The 17,716-nt window shown below is 36.1% G+C and overlaps 1 protein-coding gene across 3 annotated transcripts in view; it reads right to left on the bottom strand.

The window, feature by feature from the left end:
- PPM1B (protein phosphatase, Mg2+/Mn2+ dependent 1B) overlaps window positions 1–17,716 on the bottom strand; it is a 93,306-nt gene that overhangs the window by 18,177 nt on the left and 57,413 nt on the right. For all 3 annotated transcript variants that reach the window (XM_041754607.1, XM_041754608.1, XM_041754610.1), the window contains exons 3-5: window positions 11,723–11,840; window positions 8,467–8,578; window positions 8,026–8,083 (exon numbers count right to left, since the gene is read on the bottom strand). In XM_041754607.1, coding sequence (XP_041610541.1) covers window positions 8,026–8,083; window positions 8,467–8,578; window positions 11,723–11,840 — 288 coding nt within the window. The remainder of the gene's footprint in view (window positions 1–8,025; window positions 8,084–8,466; window positions 8,579–11,722; window positions 11,841–17,716) is intronic.

Raw genomic sequence — 17,716 nt, 5'->3', positions numbered from 1 at the left:
ACCATCGTTCAAAATAACTACTATCACAGTCATTCTAGAGACAACTGGGAAAATCTGCACTTGGTACTAGATGATACTCTTAATTTTCATTGGCATGATAACAGTATTATATTACGGTTATGTAGAAAGATGTTCTCATTTTTTTTTTCCCAAGGAAGCTCTACGCCCAATGTGGGACTTAAACTCATGACCCCAAGATCAGGAGTTGCATGCTTTACCAACCAAGCCAGCCAGACGCCTCAAAATGTCCACATTTTTAAGAGTGGCATGCCAAAATATGCCAAAATGTCTGCAGTTTGCTATCAAAAGGTTCAGTGAAAAAAAAAAAAAAAGAGTAGCATATATATTCACACACACACATAAAGAGAGATAAAGCAAATATGGTATGGTATAATGTTAACAATTGTTGAATCTAGGCAGAAGGTGTATAGGTGCGCCCTACAATCATTTCAACTTTTCTAGATATTTGGAAGTCTTCATCATAAAATGTTGGGAAAATAACTCAAAAAAGGTTACTGATATAGATGACCTGACACAAACTCTTTAACGATTTCTGTAGACTGTTATCCTACAACTCAGCAACAAAGAAACAAAAGGAACACAAATATAACCACATTTATTCATGAGACAGACAGAGAGAGGCAAATATAGCCAGAGAGAGAAGCAGGCTCCCTATGAGGTGCCTGATGCTGGACTCAATCCCAGACCCCGGGATCACGACCTGAGCCAAAGGCAGACGCTCAACCACTGAGTCACCCAGGCAGGCGCCCCTGCTTTATTTTCTTTGAGTTCTCCAATTTTCTACCTAATGTAGATTAACTGTAACTTTTAATTTTTAAATTTAAAAAAATTTTAAATTTATTTGAGTACTCTCTACACCCAAAGTGGGGCTCGAACTCACGACCCTGAGATCAAGAGTCTATGCTATTTGGACTGAGCCAGCCAAGTGTCCCAAATAACTTTTTTTTTTTTTAGTTTGCAAAATTTATCATGTGGAGAGAACAATAAAAAGTGCTCTTCTGTTAAGATTTTTCTGACTTTTTCTCCCTTACCTTTCCTTCTGTGCTAAATAAATAAACCCACATCCCCAAATCAAGTTTCTCATTTGACTCTATTCAGGAAAGGTTAATAAGATGGAGCAATGAGGTAAAAGCTTGCTCATCATAAACCTTACTGGTCTTTAATCAGGTTTTCCACAAGGACAATTTCTACTTGATGGTATATCACAAAGAACTTTTAATAGACGGCATAAACACTCTTCCACCTCACTTCCTGCCCTCTCCAACTCAAACCAACAACTCCCCTTTTTATCAAAAAAACAAAAACAAAAACAAAAACCTTCAATGACAATGAAATAAATTCTGAAGTATTTATCAACCCTGGTTTCATACCAGGATTGCTTACGGAGCTTTTAAGATTAAATAGAAATACGTGGGGGCACCTGGGTGGCTCAGTCTGTGTGAGCGTCTGAATCTTGATTTCAGCTCAGGTCAGATCTCTGGGTGCTAAGCAGGGAATCTGCTTGTCCCTCTCTCTGTTCCTCCTCCTGCTTGCACTCTCTCTAAAATAAATAAATGAATAAAATCTTTAAAAATAATTATATAGATACTAAACTTCTATCAAATGATACTCAGATTCACTGCACTGGGATAAGTTTTTAAAGCCTATCACTTGATTCTGATAGAACCTCCAATATAGACTCGACTTACTTGAACTTACTGATTAAAGGTTGTTATATTGGTTGTATTTCAATTTTGGTGGGTTCAAAAGATAAAGCACCTCTCACTTTTCATCTGACACCTATTATTACAGTAAGTATCTATGTTTCTGTGAATTCTGTAGTAGTGGTGGTTGGGGAGGAATAGTTGCTTTTTACAAAAAACACATTAAAATCAGGCCTATAAATCAAGTTGGGATGAACTTACTATGGCTGGCATCACAGAGCTACTGAACTGAAAAGAACTTGACCTAATAACCACATTTAAAAGTCATTTTATCTCAAAGCAAATTACATTTTCCTACTGTGCTGATAAAAGATGGCTGGGTGAGTCTTCTTCCAGCCATTTCATTTGACTCTTAAAAATACTGTTAAGCTATACTTTTTTTTTAACCTGAATCCGTATATACACATCATGTTTACACATCTATTATAGCAATTAATTCTACCTTGCAACTGATCATAAGCCTTTTAAATTAGACTGTAAACTCTTTCAGGTAAATAGAATTTCACATTCCTTTCTGTTTCCTCCCTACCACCTAAGAAAGGAAAATTAATGTTTGTGCTTAGAACTTTATGCACATGACCTTATTGTTAATCCTTATAGGTAGCCTACATAATAGGTACCACAACCCTAATTTTTATAAGTAAAGAAATTTATAGACTGAGACTTAAGTTGGCAGGGTGACAACGCTAGTATAAAGGACACAAGACAGTAAGTCTACTAAGTAAGGACACTTAGTAGTAAGTGACATAGCTCAGGTTTCTATACAGGTGTAATTAACATCAATGTCCCTCCGATGTTCTTTTGAATATGTTATGGTAAGTAACATAGTAAGTTAAGTACCCCATAGTAATAGATACTTACTAAAGAAATAGTGCTTAAAACTACTGAAATGGACCACAATTTATTTCATATTCAAATCTACAATATATTTCCTTGATATAGGAAGACTAATGAAATTATAGGACAAAAAAATCCTATTAGATGGGATGGTTAATTCTGGAAAATAAACTGAAGGCAATTATGGAGATGAGAATATAGAACTTTTCCCTCTGTTTCAATTTTCAAGGTTTCACTGTTATCTATACACAGTTTAAAAGAAATCTCTCATGAAAATATGGCCTTATCCCAAATAAGATATAGGAATATAGATAAATCAGGCAGCAAACAGAAGGGGAAATAAATTAAGCACATTTTAAAAGATAAAATTTAACTAGCTGGTATTTATTTGCAGCATTTTTTTTAAAAAAGATTTTATTTATTTATTCATGAGAGACACAGAAAGGGGCAGAGACATAGGCAGAGGGAGAAGCAGGCTCCATGCAGGGAGCCCGACATGGTACTCGATCCTGGGACCCCAGGATCACGCCTTGGGCCAAAGGCAGGCACCAAACCGCTGAGCCACCCAGGCGCCCCAATTTGCAGCATTTTTTAATGCAGTTGCCACAAGCAAAATGCTTCAAATGATTAGCTGAAACAATCAATTATGGAGAAAATAGTGAAGAATGCTAATATAAATATTTACAGTGCTTTTGGTGGAGTTCTATCCTCTGCTTGTCAGCTAAGAATAATTTGTAGAGCTGAAAAATCCTCAAATATGAGTTCATGAGATAAAATTAAAGTGACTTAGGAAGAATTTATCTGTTACTTGCTAGAATCATATAAAATTTAATGAATTTGAAATAATTTTGAAGAGTTAAGTGGTTACGACCACATAGCTAAGATAAGCGGTATGTCCTACCATGCTTTTTTTTTTTTTTAATTTATTTATGATAGTCACACAGAGAGAGAGAGAGAGAGAGAGGCAGAGACACAGGCAGAGAGAGAAGCAGGCTCCATGCACCGGGAGCCCGACGTGGGACTTGATCCCGGGTCTCCAGGATCGCGCCCTGGGCCAAAGGCAGGCGCCAAACCGCTGCGCCACCCAGGGATCCCTGTCCTACCATCCTTAAAAATAGTCTAAAGTCTAGTGCTATTTTCAAACAGTATAGATCTTCTCCATAAAAATGCTTTGACAAGTAAAAAGAAACAATTTACAAAAAGTCATATTCACATAGTCCTGAAATTGTGATTATAAAAATGTAAAAGCAGCTGTGTTTATAACTGATCTATCTGAAATTATCAAAATAAAAAGACCGTATATAAAACTTAATGTGAAAACAAATTATGGAGATAGGCTATTGTCCTGTCTTTCCTCCCTTACTTACTTATTTATTTTCCTCCCTTCTTAAAAATCTGAATGCATTAAAAAGATTTTGGATTCAGATAAATAAAACTATATATTTTAATGAAAAACAACTGATAAATTGGACTTGACTTAGTTTCAAAAACTGTATGAAATATTCCTCATCAAAACCAGAATATCTTAAGACTATAAAAGAGATTTGCAAAAGAATAGTAAACTATTTTTTGTAGGTAGGAAAGAGGTGGAGTATGGATATATATGTAATCTAAGTAACTCAGGCAACACAGAAAGGTATAGAGAATAGTTTTCGAAGTTACCCTGACAAGATTCAAATTCTGGCTGTATGACTTGTTTTAGCTCTGCAACTAGGCCAGCTACTTCCTCTCACTGACTCTTAGTCGTATCTGTAAAAAGAAGGGTGTTGAGGACAACACCTATGATTTTACATATATATAATATTGTGTGTACACACACACACATACACAATAGCTAGATGACTACAAGTCCTTACCTTTGCAAAATCATCAACATATATGGCTACTTGATTAGTGGTATATTTTAAAGATCAGAGTCTAAATCAATGAAATAGCTTTTATTTTCTTTTTGTAATCTCTACATCCAACATGAGGCTTGAATTCTGAACATATTCCAAAAGATTGAACTAAAAAACAAATTTAGTTAACAACTTTAGAAGATTCCCCTAAATAGTGAGTTTTCTGAATATATCTTAAATGTTTTACTTTTTGACTTATAGGGGTACCTAGTGGCTCAGCTGGTTAAGCATCTTGATTTCAGCTCCAGTCATGATCTCAGGGTCATGGGATTCAGTCCTGTGTCGGGTCCTGTGTGTGGAACCTGCTTGGGATTCTCTCTTTCCCTCTCCCTTTGCCCCTCTCCACCCTGCATGTGCTCTCGCTCACTTACTCTCAATCTAAAATTAAAAAAACAAACAAAAAGGATTATAAAAAATAAAATTTGGCATATATTCCACTTGGCTTTTTGAAATGTTATCCAAAAGATTTTTTTAATGTAAGAAAACTAAATGAATCCCTATTTCTAAAGGTATTACCTATAGGCATTCACAGCAGGTTAAGTCTATCTCTGATATAAAGCAGACATTTTAGGAATCTAAATACATCTCAGATTAACTCTGACTAGCATTCTCTTTTTTTTTTTAATATCTGTACAAAAATTTTTATTTTAGGGATCCCTGGGTGGCACAGCGGTTTGGCGCCTGCCTTTGGCCCAGGGCGCGATCCTGGAGACCCGGGATCGAATCCCACATCAGGCTCCCGGTGCATGGAGCCTGCTTCTCCCTCTGCCTGTGTCTCTGCCTCTCTCTCTCTCACTGTGTTCCTATCATAAATTAAAATAAATAAATAAATAAATAAATAAATAAATAAATAAATAAAATTTTTTTTATTTTAAAAAACCCAACTATTGGCTCCTGCCACTGTACTTCCTGGCCACAGATGTAAGCTGAGAAGCATTTATGGAACACATCTGTGTCTAACTCACTGCTACGGTAGCTTAAGAGCTAAGAATTTAATTAAATACCTATAATCACTTCATTTTTTCCTGCTTTTTTTTTTTTTTTTCCTTTTAAGAGGACATTTCTGCTAATGTACATTTAGTATATTTCTGCTTCTGCTATGGTTCAACATTTTTCAAAGATCATGATTATTCTGAAAGGGTTAATTATTATTTCCCAAAACAGGATTCTGGGTTGCAAAAGTTAGTTTTCATAGTAAATAGGGAAGTTTCTCCAATCTATGTATCTGTCGAGTAATGAGTTTACACATTATCATCTGATCTCTGCAATTACTTCACTACTTGACTGCCAACATCTCTTTATTCTAACACTGCACATGTTTCTAACAGATTAAAATACCACCAATATTCCTATGAGTCTACCATTCTGCTGCTCCAAACATATGGTGGCTCCTCACTGTAAAGTTCAAAAGGCCTCTTCAGTCTCTCCAAAAATACTTCTGGCATCCTAAATTCTTATTTTTCACCAGCAGTTCTCTGCTCTAGTCAAAATGAGGTCCTTTCAAGACAGCTCAAAATTTGCTATTGCCTCTCCCATCCACTTGAACTATCATCCTCCTCATTTCATTTCTGTCATTCTAATCATTCTTCTTATCTCCTCTTTTCTCTGCAAAAATCTGACTTTTCCAGCAATCAAGTGTACAACTGACAGGGCAATTAATCACATTCTATATTTCATCATTTCTTTCTATCCTTTACTACATGACATAAACCATTTTACTCCTTAACTCGTGTATCTCTACATGGCTCGCAGCACTGACGGCGGGGATGGGACCATGCCTGATGTTTTGTAGAGTCTCCTCCCTCCATCAATTCCCCACATGGTGGTCTGTCCATGTTTGATCTGCTGAAGTTACTAGAAAGCTTATACAGAGAGGTAATTAAGTATGCATCTCCTTAACTTACATAGTCATGTAATAATTGTATTCGAGGCCGGTTTTTTACCTTGAGCCTGTCTTCAGTTTCATGGCTCTGCTGTTTATTCACTGTTTATAGAGCTACTGTATGTAAGAAGTATTTTCTGTTTTTTAAAAAAGTTTAAAACATTAACTTAATGTTAATGGGGGGGGGTTTGAAATGTTTCTTAAAATTGTATCTGGAGTAAAAGCTAATTTTCTCAAGGGACCTTGAAGAAATTCAGCAAGGTATAATGAGATAATTTTTTAAGATTATATAATAGGAGTACATTTTCAAGCACATGAAGAAACAGGAGCACTTACTTATATGGTTAGTAATGAAACAATAACTACCTTTTGAGGGCTTATTTCCTCTAATGATGCTAGATGCTGTGTGGTACCTGTGATCTAAGGGATTAGCCTCTCTCCACTCCACCACCCAGTTACCATGGGCTTTTTTCAGTTGTGTCAACATTCTGTCCTTGTTTGTCTGACCTGGGTTCTTTCTAAATCTATCACATGATGTATCTTTATTTTTAAATGAATTTTCACAACTTTAGATATAATTCTTAATACTTTGAGGTACTGGATACAAAAGAAAGACTCAGAACCACTGCTCTAGACCAAGATATATATATATATCCCATTATTAGCAATATACAGACCACTTTCATCCAACTCACTAAAATGTATTAATTTAAACTTTTTTCTTTTTGTAAGGATACTTTTATTGTTAAGAAAAAAAAAAGAAGTGATAGGATATTGCTGTGTAATAGTGAATCCTACAAAAACGGTACAACTGAGAGGACACATAATTTCTACCAGTGGCTGATGTCTCTCTCAAGACCTGCCACAAGGAGCTGGAGACTCAAAGGGTGTCTATTTCTTCTCAACAAGTTAACCTTAGCTCCCCCAAATCTTTCAAGTGTGTATGTTAAAAATTAAGTTACTTGTTTACAGATGTCGGAAAACTTCAAAAACTTTATGAGAAAATACTTATTCGAATTACTGACTGAAATGTAGCGGGATTAAAAAAAAAAAGAAGAAGAAGAAGGAGTAGGCATTGTTTTGTCCCTACTACTAGTACTAAGATTAAAACACTACAGAGGCACAGCTGACAGCTCATCGCTATTTCTCAGGAAGGTAAAGGAAGAGTTTTGCTCTGATAAAGCACAGCAGGATACAACAGAATGGTTATCTCAGTTCAACACAAAATATCTACAGTGGCAACGTTAAAGGTTAGGAAAGAAATTATCCTTAGGTATTTAACTGGGCAGACAGGGGCATGGAAAGTCAGGTCTTTAAAACAATAGCTCATTTCTCTATCACTAAGTCTAGTGATGATAGCAGCCTGCTGAAGGAGAAACAGATATTTAAAAGCATGTTCTTCACCTCAAAATTAAGATTTAAGGGAGAAGGAGAAGGAAAGGCAGACATACAGGGAAGAAATAAGTACAGTCCAACAAAAAGGTACTCGATGCCCATCAAGTGACAACAAACTTATCTATAAAACAGAACTGTATCTCTACCTCTATTTCTAGACATTTCCTTAAACTGACTCCTTAACATGAAAGGTACTAATAAATTATAGATTTCATAATGTGAATGTATTATCTCTAGTATTTACATTATAAAATTATTTTAAATGCTTAAGAAATAAAAGGAAACTTACCCCATCATTTTCTCTATGTGGATTCAGCCTACTATAAACAGCTTCAATAACATTGCGCCTAAAAAAAATTATGCTTTAGTTTTATTAAGTTACACACAATTACTAAGCTTCTGAATATTTAAAATAATACTTCATCTTGACTATCCTCAAAAATGAACTGTCACACTAAATGCTTAGCAAGAACACAGTTTCTACATTTCACTTAGAATTTGATTCAGCATAAGCCATTGATTCTCATTTACAAAGGAAAAGAAGACTTTCACCTTCAAAGCTTGTGATAAATAATTCCCTTTAAAAAAACCCTTTCGATGAAATTTTCCTTCTCTAATATAAGAACCATCATGCCATCTTATCTTTAGATAATTGATATACTTCTTCCTCAAAATTACTTAATTACTAATTATAAATGAACTCAAAATTAGTTCTTTTTGTTCTACTTACTTGCCAGCAAGGCCTCCCCCAGGAGGTAAATTTGGGATATTTTCTGCAGACAAGATGCGCATGACATGGGCAAGATCAGGCATTCCTTCCTCACCAGACTTCTCCATAATTTCTGCAAGTTTTTAAAAAGAATTCCTAAATTAATGTGTTAACTCAGAGTTCAGAGAGTGAAACAAGGGGAAGTATTTGGTAGTATAAATTTTATTTATTTTCTTTTTTAAAATTTAAATTCAAGTTAGTTAACATATACTGTATTAGTTTTTGTAGTATCAATTTTAAAATGTAAAAACAAAGCAAACATTGTCTATCACACAAGAATAAAAGAAATATAAAAAGTTATTTGCATACATAAAAGTAAAAACTGGAAGAAGTGAAATGTTCACAATACAGGGACAGTTAAGAAAATTTTGGTATAGCCACTGAGTGAAATGGTGTATATCACTAAAAATGATCCCTCTGAACATAGTACAGCTATATGGAAAAACACTCTGATCTAATTTTATGTAAGAATAATATATGATGAGCTAATGTTGGCAAAGTGAATTTTAAAAATGTTTTAAAAAATAAAAAAAATAAGACAAAAGTTACTAACACTATAATTACAAAAAAGTGGTAGATGAATAAGGATTGTAAAGAGAAGGAGAAAAATAAGTAATTGTTTTATAAGGTTATTTTAAATTGAAGACAGCTAACATACTAGTTTCAGACGTACAACACCGTGATTCAACAATTTTAAATATTACAAAATACTGGCTGTAGTAAGTGTAGTCACCATACAATGTTAATACAATATAATATCACTGACTGTATTCCCTATGCTGGAATAGAGGTCAGCCCTGTGACCTCTATGGTAACTGGAAGTTTGTACCTCTTACTCCCCAATTCACCTAGTCCCCTATCCTTCCTCTGAACACACCTATGAGTCTGTTTCTGCTTTTTTAGGTTCCACATAAAGTGAAAACACGGTCTTACTTTACTTAGCATAATACCTTCTAGGTCCATCCATGCTGTTTTATAAGACTTTCGATCCTAAAGTAGTTATGTTCCACAACAATTTAAAATAAAAAAAGGAAAATAAATCACAGAACTTGCTAAAGCTTAGAACAAAATAAAACATTTACACATTCCATTTATATTTACAATTTATGGAAAATACATCTTTAGAGCATGATTATTTGGCCAGTATTAAGACATAAAGTCCTCAAAAATCAGATGAGGCCAATTTACTTTAAGACAACAAATAGCAGTGTCCTTAGCAGCTGCTGTGCCTCATGAGCCCCTTGCCATGACCTTAACTTTCACCACTCCCATTCAACTCTGCCCCTGACTCCCCTATCTCCAAAGGCAGAGAAGCCTTCTCCTACTTCTAGATCTTCATACATACTTTCCCTTTGATTTGAAACACTTTTTATGCCATTCCAACCAATCCATTTTGTATAGGTCAGTCATGTACATTCTTCAGGTTTCAACTTCATATGTCACTTTTTCAAATTCTTCTCCAACCCGAGCCAGAAGTAGGTGCACTGCTACATGCTTCCATGTATATGATGTTTACTGTATCACAGACTGTAAGCTTCTTAAAGGCAGGACAGTAACTTTTGTACCTTATACTTGTATAAAGATTTCTCCTTATACTAGTACAGGATTTCTCAGCCTTGGCATTATTTACCTTTTAGACCAAATTTTTATCATACAGGCGGTCTTGTGTACTGCAAAATATTAAGCCATATCCCTGGCCTCTAGTTACTACAGGTTTGTGACACCCTCTTAGTTATGACACCAAATATTTCTCCAGAGATTGCCACAATGAAAAAGAGAGACAGAGACAAACATGGGGGGAGGGAGGGGGAGGAAAGAATGAGCATGTTACAGAAAGTAGAGAAGTCAATTATAATGTAAACAAATGAGGAATCTAGGTAAAAGGTACTACACATTGTCCATGGGAGCTCTCTATATTTTTTCAACTTTTCTGTAAGTTTAAAATTATTGCAAAAAAAAAAAAAAAAAAAAACTATCGCAAAATAAAAAGTTAAAAGAAGTACAGTTGATACTTGAATGACTTAGGTTTCAACTGTGTCAGTCCACTTATACGTGGATATTTTTCGATACAGTAAGGTACTGTAAATATATTTTCTCTTTATAATTTTTTTAAAAGATTTTATTTATATATGCATGAGAGACAGAGAGAGAGAGGGAGGCAGAGACACAGGCAGAGGGAGAAGCAGGTTCCATACAGGGAGCCTGACATGGGACTCGATCCCGGGTCTTCAGGATCCCATCCTGGGCTGAAGGCAGCGCTAAACCACTGAGTCACCGGGGCTGCCCTCTTTATGATTTTCTTACCATTTTCTTCTCTCTAGCTTACTTTATTGGAAAAATAGAGCATATAACACATAGAACATACAAAATATGTGTTAACCAACTATTTATCAGTAAGGCTTCCAGTCAACAATAGACTATTGCTTTGGGGGAGTCAAAACTTATATGCACATTTTTTTTTTAATGTTTTAGTTATTTATTTGAGAGCAAGCAAGCACAAGCAGAGGGAAAGGCAGAGAAAGAGGGTGAAACAGCCTCCCCACTGAGCAGGGAGCTGGATAAGGGGCTCTATCCCAGGAAGATGCTGGGATCATGACCAGAGCCAAAGGCAGCCGCTCAAGACTAAGCCACTCAGGCACCCCTTATATGAACATTTTCAACTGAGGGGGAGAGTGGAAGGGGAAAGTGGGGATGGGTGGGTGTGTCTGCACCCACAACTCCCATGCTGGTCAAGGGTCAACTGTAAATCAATAATCTTTCACAACATCAATGCTGACTCTTATCAGTAAGATAAAAACATATGGTATCATGAATTTCTAGATTAACTTGGGAGGGGAGAATTACTATTGGTGGAATAACAGCATCTGATATTCATGATAAGCCCCCAGACAAATTTCACTGGACTCTTTACTAAGAGTATAATCAGGGAAGGGGGAAATAAAATAGCAAGCTTTTATAGACTATTTTCAAATGTTTCTTTCTCTTTAGTGGTATAATAGACATATTTGTCTTCTCCCTGCCAATAAATTCCCACACACTGGTCCAAGATGTGATAGTAAATCTCAGCAGACAGATGCATGTTTATTTTAAGGCCTTGTTTTGAAATACTTAATTGTTTTTTTTTCCTAATTCTAAAAGAACTATTTGATAAACAAGAGAGAATACTTTTCCTTTCCTTCTAAATGAAAAAAAAAAAAAAAAAAGGCACCTTTCTTACCTTCAACCCGTGATTCCAAGTGCTTATCCAGCTCTGAATCTTTTCTCACTGCTTCATCTGAGACCTTGGGAGCATTTGAAAAGCAAACTAGAACAATACTCATGTTATCTCGACTTCCCTGTATATTAAAGAAAGAAAAAGAAAGAATTCTATTTCCACAGTCCAGCAACTTTCTATTATTTAACTCAAAAGTTAATTACATTAAGCAATTATAGTTTATTTAAATCATCAGAATGTACACATTCAACACATTCATTTCCATTCCAAAGAACTATTTGAAGCATTCCCTGAAGAAACAAGATCTCTAGATATGAGTAGATCTGTAATTATTTTATGACTTTTAATTCTGTGTACCTATTCTTACCCACCAGCACTCTACAACCTAAGAAATGAAGATATCTTCATATATATTACATCTTCTAAACTGTTTGCCACTCAAGACTGCATATTCCCAAAGTGGCTTACACCCAAACACACATTCCCAAACAAGTGTGCAATTTTCACCTAGCTAATTAACCTGCATCAGAGCAATGTTAGCAAAACTCTATTGCATTTAACATAGCTGAAAATTACTCATCATTAGGATGCCCAAGACACTATACTGAACAATTACAAGCAGAGTAGAAAACAGACTGTAAACTCTTCTGAGAATCAAGCAGCAAACAATGGAATGTAACTGGATGGCTGAGATACTATATAGTCAGATATAATAACTTTTGAAGAAGAGACCTCAGATTGTTATACAGAATCATAAATAGTAACAGAGTCTGCAGAGGGAAGCTAAAACTGCTAACTTAGGGACAAATTTTACTGCTGCCTTGGTAATTGCACTTCCACAGACAAATGATCTACATTTTAAAAAGTAGCACTAGGGATCCCTGGGTGGTGCAGCGGTTTGGCGCCTGCCTTTGGCCCAGGGCGCGATCCTGGAGACCCGGGATCGAATCCCACGTCGGGCTCCCGGTGCATGGAGCCTGCTTCTCCCTCTGCCTATGTCTCTGCCTCTCTCTCTCTCTCTCTGTGACTATCATAAATAAATAAAAAAATTAAAAAAAATATTTAAAAAGTAGCACCATTACCATGAGCTTATGAGAAATAAATTTAAAATTTTCTCATAACTTTTCCTATAGGTATATTACTTTAACTGAGTCTCTTACACCAGTGACTTGGAATAGTGACTTTTTCAACCCACCCCCTCCTTACTTTTTTTTTTTTTACCACTCTAAAAAAAAACAAAGTCAATGTAGGTGGTAGGCACTCTGTCTGATGGTGCAGTTTGCCAACCCAAGTGAAAAAAGCCAAGGCCATACCCATTCTTGTCTTGTCAGTCATTATGGCCAGGATTAGGCAGAGATTGTTTGGTTCAGACTTGCCACCTTTTAGAAACCCATATAACACAGCCAAAAAATACACAAAGGACTTGAAAAACTTTTGCCACCACCTCCTAAACTCAATGTAGTAAAGCTTGAAGACGATGGAGTTTAGGCCTTAAGGCAGCTTCAAAAAAGAATAACTCTTTCCACAGACTCCCATGCTTTAGTAGGAAAAAAATATCCTGAGTATATAACCAGATTCTCCATATCTGAAAAAAAAAATCAGGATTTCCAAAAAATCAGGAGAGGCCCAAACTAATTTCATTCTCTAACGAAATACACCAAGACCTTCAAATTAGAAATAATGTATTGGCTGTATGTGTATATACATATCTGCACAAACACACTATGGTTCCAAATAGCACCCTTCCTCCCTCCACCCCTAAAAGAGCCAATACATTCATTCTATAGGAATCAGGGTTGACCACATAAATTCAAGTCAGACAAAAGCCTTATACCATAGATATTAAAGATACACACACACACACGTACACAATTTCCACTAGTTTTTTATGTTATAAAATTATATCTTATCAATTAAGAAATTAACTGAAATACAGTTTCAGGAAGTTTAAATATCAAAAGCTAAAGGAAATAATTTTTTAAAAAGGAAATAATTTACATTTACACCTCAGCTATGTGTGATTTCAATGATGCTTCTTCTATTTCTACATAAAGATGACTTTCAGGGGGGCCTGGGTGGCCAGTCAGTTGAGCAATGACTGGGTTTCAGCTCAGGTTGTAATCTTGAGGTCATGGGATTGAATCACCCCCAACCCCCAGGCTCCACATTCAGTTTAGAGCCTGCTTAAGGTTCTCTCTTCCTCTCCCTCTCTGGCTCTAAAACAAATAAATTAATCTTAAAAAAAAAAAAAAGGCACAGGGTACTATGATATACTGAGATATTAAAAATGAGGGGAAAGAGAGGGATACTTCACATCTGTGGACACCCTTTAAACTAGCGTGAAGCAGTTCAGTTCAACAACTGGTAACACTATATTCCTCTCAATGATGTGCTATCTTTTCAAAGCCAGGGTTGTGAGAGTAGCTAAGATTAAAAAGCAAGTCCCAAAGAAAATCAATGTGATGGGGATCCCTGGCTGGCTCAGCAGTTTGGCACCTGCCTTTGGCTCAGGGCATGATCCTGGAGTCCTGGGATTGAGTCCCGCTTTGGGCTCCCTGCATGGAGCCTGCTTCTCCCTCAGCCTGTGTTTCTGCCTCTCTCTCATGAATAAATAAGTAATAAGAAAGAAAAAAAAAAAAAAAAGAAAAGAAAAGAAAAAAAAGAAAAGAAAAGGAAGGAAGGAAAAGAGGAAGGAAGGGAGGAAGGAAGGGATCCCTGGATGGCTCAGCGGTTTAGCGCCTGCCTTCGGCCCAGGGCATGATCCTGGAGTCCTGGGATTGAGTCCCGCGTCGGGCTCCTGGCATGGAGCCTGCTTCTCCCTCCTCTTGTGTGTCTCTGCCTCTCTCTCTCTCCCTCTCTCTCTCTCAATCTCTATCATAAATAAATAAATCTTAAAAAAAAATTATAAAAGAAAGAAAGAAAGAAAAGAAAATCAATGTGATACATGAAATGAGGGTAGCTTTGGGCAATGATTCCAAGATTTGAGAAACTATGCAGTGACCAACAGGTATACATATCTCATTAGTATGTAACTGTTGGCTCTAACTATATATAATATTTGTATCTGCTAACTATTTTTTTTAAGATTTATTTATTTATTTATTTATTCAGAGAGAGCGAGAGAGAGGCAGCGCTAAACCGCTGCGCCACCATCGCTGCCCTCTACTAACTATTTATATGGCTAAGTAGCATTGCAAAAAAACTCTGAGATACTCAAGCACCATGTGACCAAGAAAATTTGCAAATTGCTACACTATAGACTATATTTTTATACTCATTCTCTTCTATACTCCAAAATACCCAACCACACCCCAAATACTATCTATGTCTCCTTTTGCGGTATTTAGAATTTTATTTTCTGAAACCTGTAACAGAAAAACTCCTGAGTTTAGAGCTAAACAATTTTGGGGGAGTGTACAGGTACATTTCCCATGTTGTATTACTAATCTGGAATGGTGCTGCCTTTGGAAAATAAGTTGTTATTTTCCCTCAATTTTATCCAACTATCAGGTACAATCTCATGTTTTAAAATAAATAAGCTTCTGATAAGTGGTATATAAAGTGAATTTAGGAAAATCAAGTATTTATTTATTTATTTATTTATTTAAGATTTTATTTATTCATTAGAGACACAGAGAAAAAGAGGCAAAGACACAGGCAGGCTCCATGCAGGAAGCTCAATGTGGGACTCGATCCCGGGACTCCAGGATCATGCCAAGCCGAAGGCAGATGCTTCACTGAGCCACGCAGGTGTCCCTCAAATAGTATTTTAAAAGAAAAAAAAAATTAAAGAACAATTTAAAGGGACACTGACTTTTACAATTTAGGAAAAACAAAGCAGGCGGCAAAGTAACATGCATAATATGATCCATTTCTGTAAAAAACAAACAAACAAAAAAACGAGGGAAGAAAACCGTATCTTTATACTTCTGTATGTTTGTATAAATAAACACAGAATTATTTGTTAGAATATATGTGGCTACTTAAGGGAGATGAGATTTTTAAAAAGGACATAAATACAAACATCTGTGGATATGTTCACAAAGTTCTCAGGGCACCTGGGCAGCTCAGTGGTGAGCATCTGCCTTCAGCTCAGGTCGTGATCCTAGGGTCCCAGGATCGAGTCCCACATCAGGCTCCCCATAGGGAGCCTGCTTCTCCTTCTGCCTGTGTCTCTGCCTCTCTCTGTGTCTCATGAATAAATCAATAAAAATTTTTTAAAAAAATGTTCTTATTAATCTTGTTAATTAGTGAAAAAAGAAAAAGAAACTCTTAGTATTTCCCTTTGGGAAAAATTTTTCATCAAACCCTCGGTGAAACATTGGCAATGGACACACAAACTTGAATCAGGAAATGTGCATTCTAGTCTTGGCTTCAACACTCATCAAAATATGACCTTACAGCTATCTTTTAATGTCAAACCTCTATTTCCTTATTGCAAATTGGAAACATTTTTATTTCGTTCATCTCAGAGGGTTACTAGGAAGATAAATGGGTGTTATTTATAAGTTATGAAAGGCTATGCAAACAGAAGTTACATAAGTCTATGCAACCTGAAATTAGCTACTAGCATTGGCAATAAAATGGAAAAGCTCCTTTGTTAGGGACTATTCTCTCCTATAGTTAAGTATCTTAGAGAGTAATGCCCGACTGGAGTCATCCAACACTTTCAGCTTCATATTGCTAGGTGGAAATCCTGAAAAAAGATTATCATTAGCAATAATGCTAACTACCTTTTATAGTTGTTGTGAAAATTAAATGCATTAAAATATGTGTAAAGTGCTTAGAATAACATTTGGCTCACAGAAAGCAATAATTTACTGAGCTATTGTGATTATGACAATGATCACAATCTCCCAGGATTTCATGAGTTAATATATAAAAGTGCTTGTAAACAATTAGGGCATGCTAAGTGTTAGAAGTGTTAGAAAATATTAACACATCATTTTAAATCTATTATCAGGATAACTTCCACTTAAAAACTGGATCTGCTGTCCCTCCCTCCCTCCCTCTCTCTCTCTTTCTCTTCTTGAAGAAGCTAGCACCTACTGAGCAATCACTAAGTGCCAAGCACTGAGCTAAGTGCTTTCCATGGATTTTAAAATTTTGTATTCAATCTTTCAGACTAAGTTCAAAGCAATCATATTCTATTTTAATCATACGGTTTTATAATATTGTTAACCCTTGGTTTTTTTTTTAACCCTTGGTTTTACACTACAAACAAGTGGAATGAGAAAATTATGGAGTTAGAAAAACAGAAATGGATAAGAGGTTTAATATTTAAATCCATTAAGTAACAGGTAAAGGTTCAAAATATTCGTAGGTCTGTATGTTTCAACACCAAAGTTAACTAAGCTTCTCAAAATGGAATTCAATTTGGGGCACCTAGGTGGCTCAGTCAGTTAAGCATCTGACTCCTGATTTCAGCTTAGATCATGATCTCAGGTATCTCAGATAGAGCCCTGTCTCAGCCCTGCGTTCAGTGGGGAGTATGCTTGAGATTCTCTCTCTCCCCTCCCTCTGCCCCTTCACCTTCCAGGGCATGGGCACTCTAATTAAAAAAGACAAACAAGGGCAGCCCCAGTGGCACAGCGGTTTAGTGCTGCCTGCAGCCTGGGGTGTGATCCTGGAGACCCAGGATCGAGTCCCACATCGGGCTTCCTGCATGGAGCCTGCTTCTCCCTCTGCCTGTGTCTCTGCCTCTCTCTTCGCTCTCTCTGAATGAATAAATAAATAAATCTTTAAAAAAAAAAAAAAAAGACAAACAAAAAATCTGATTTCAATTTGAATGCAGCTTCATTCAAAGGAACCACAGTGGTCAACTTCCCCTAAAATTGAATGAATCATTATGTTCCAACCTCTTGTCCCTATTACTATCATTTATCATTTCTGAGATTCTAGAAATCTGGGATATTTAATACCATCAACAGGAATATTTAATCACTGAAAAAAGCTGTCAAGCAAAGATACACCACCAGAATCATTTCAACCCCATTC

The sequence above is a fragment of the Vulpes lagopus genome, chromosome 5 (assembly GCF_018345385.1).
Source record: "Vulpes lagopus strain Blue_001 chromosome 5, ASM1834538v1, whole genome shotgun sequence".
NCBI classification, from domain to species: domain Eukaryota; kingdom Metazoa; phylum Chordata; class Mammalia; order Carnivora; family Canidae; genus Vulpes; species Vulpes lagopus.
Note: the sequence above shows the minus strand (reverse complement) of the source record. Positions and strands in the feature narration are given on the sequence as shown.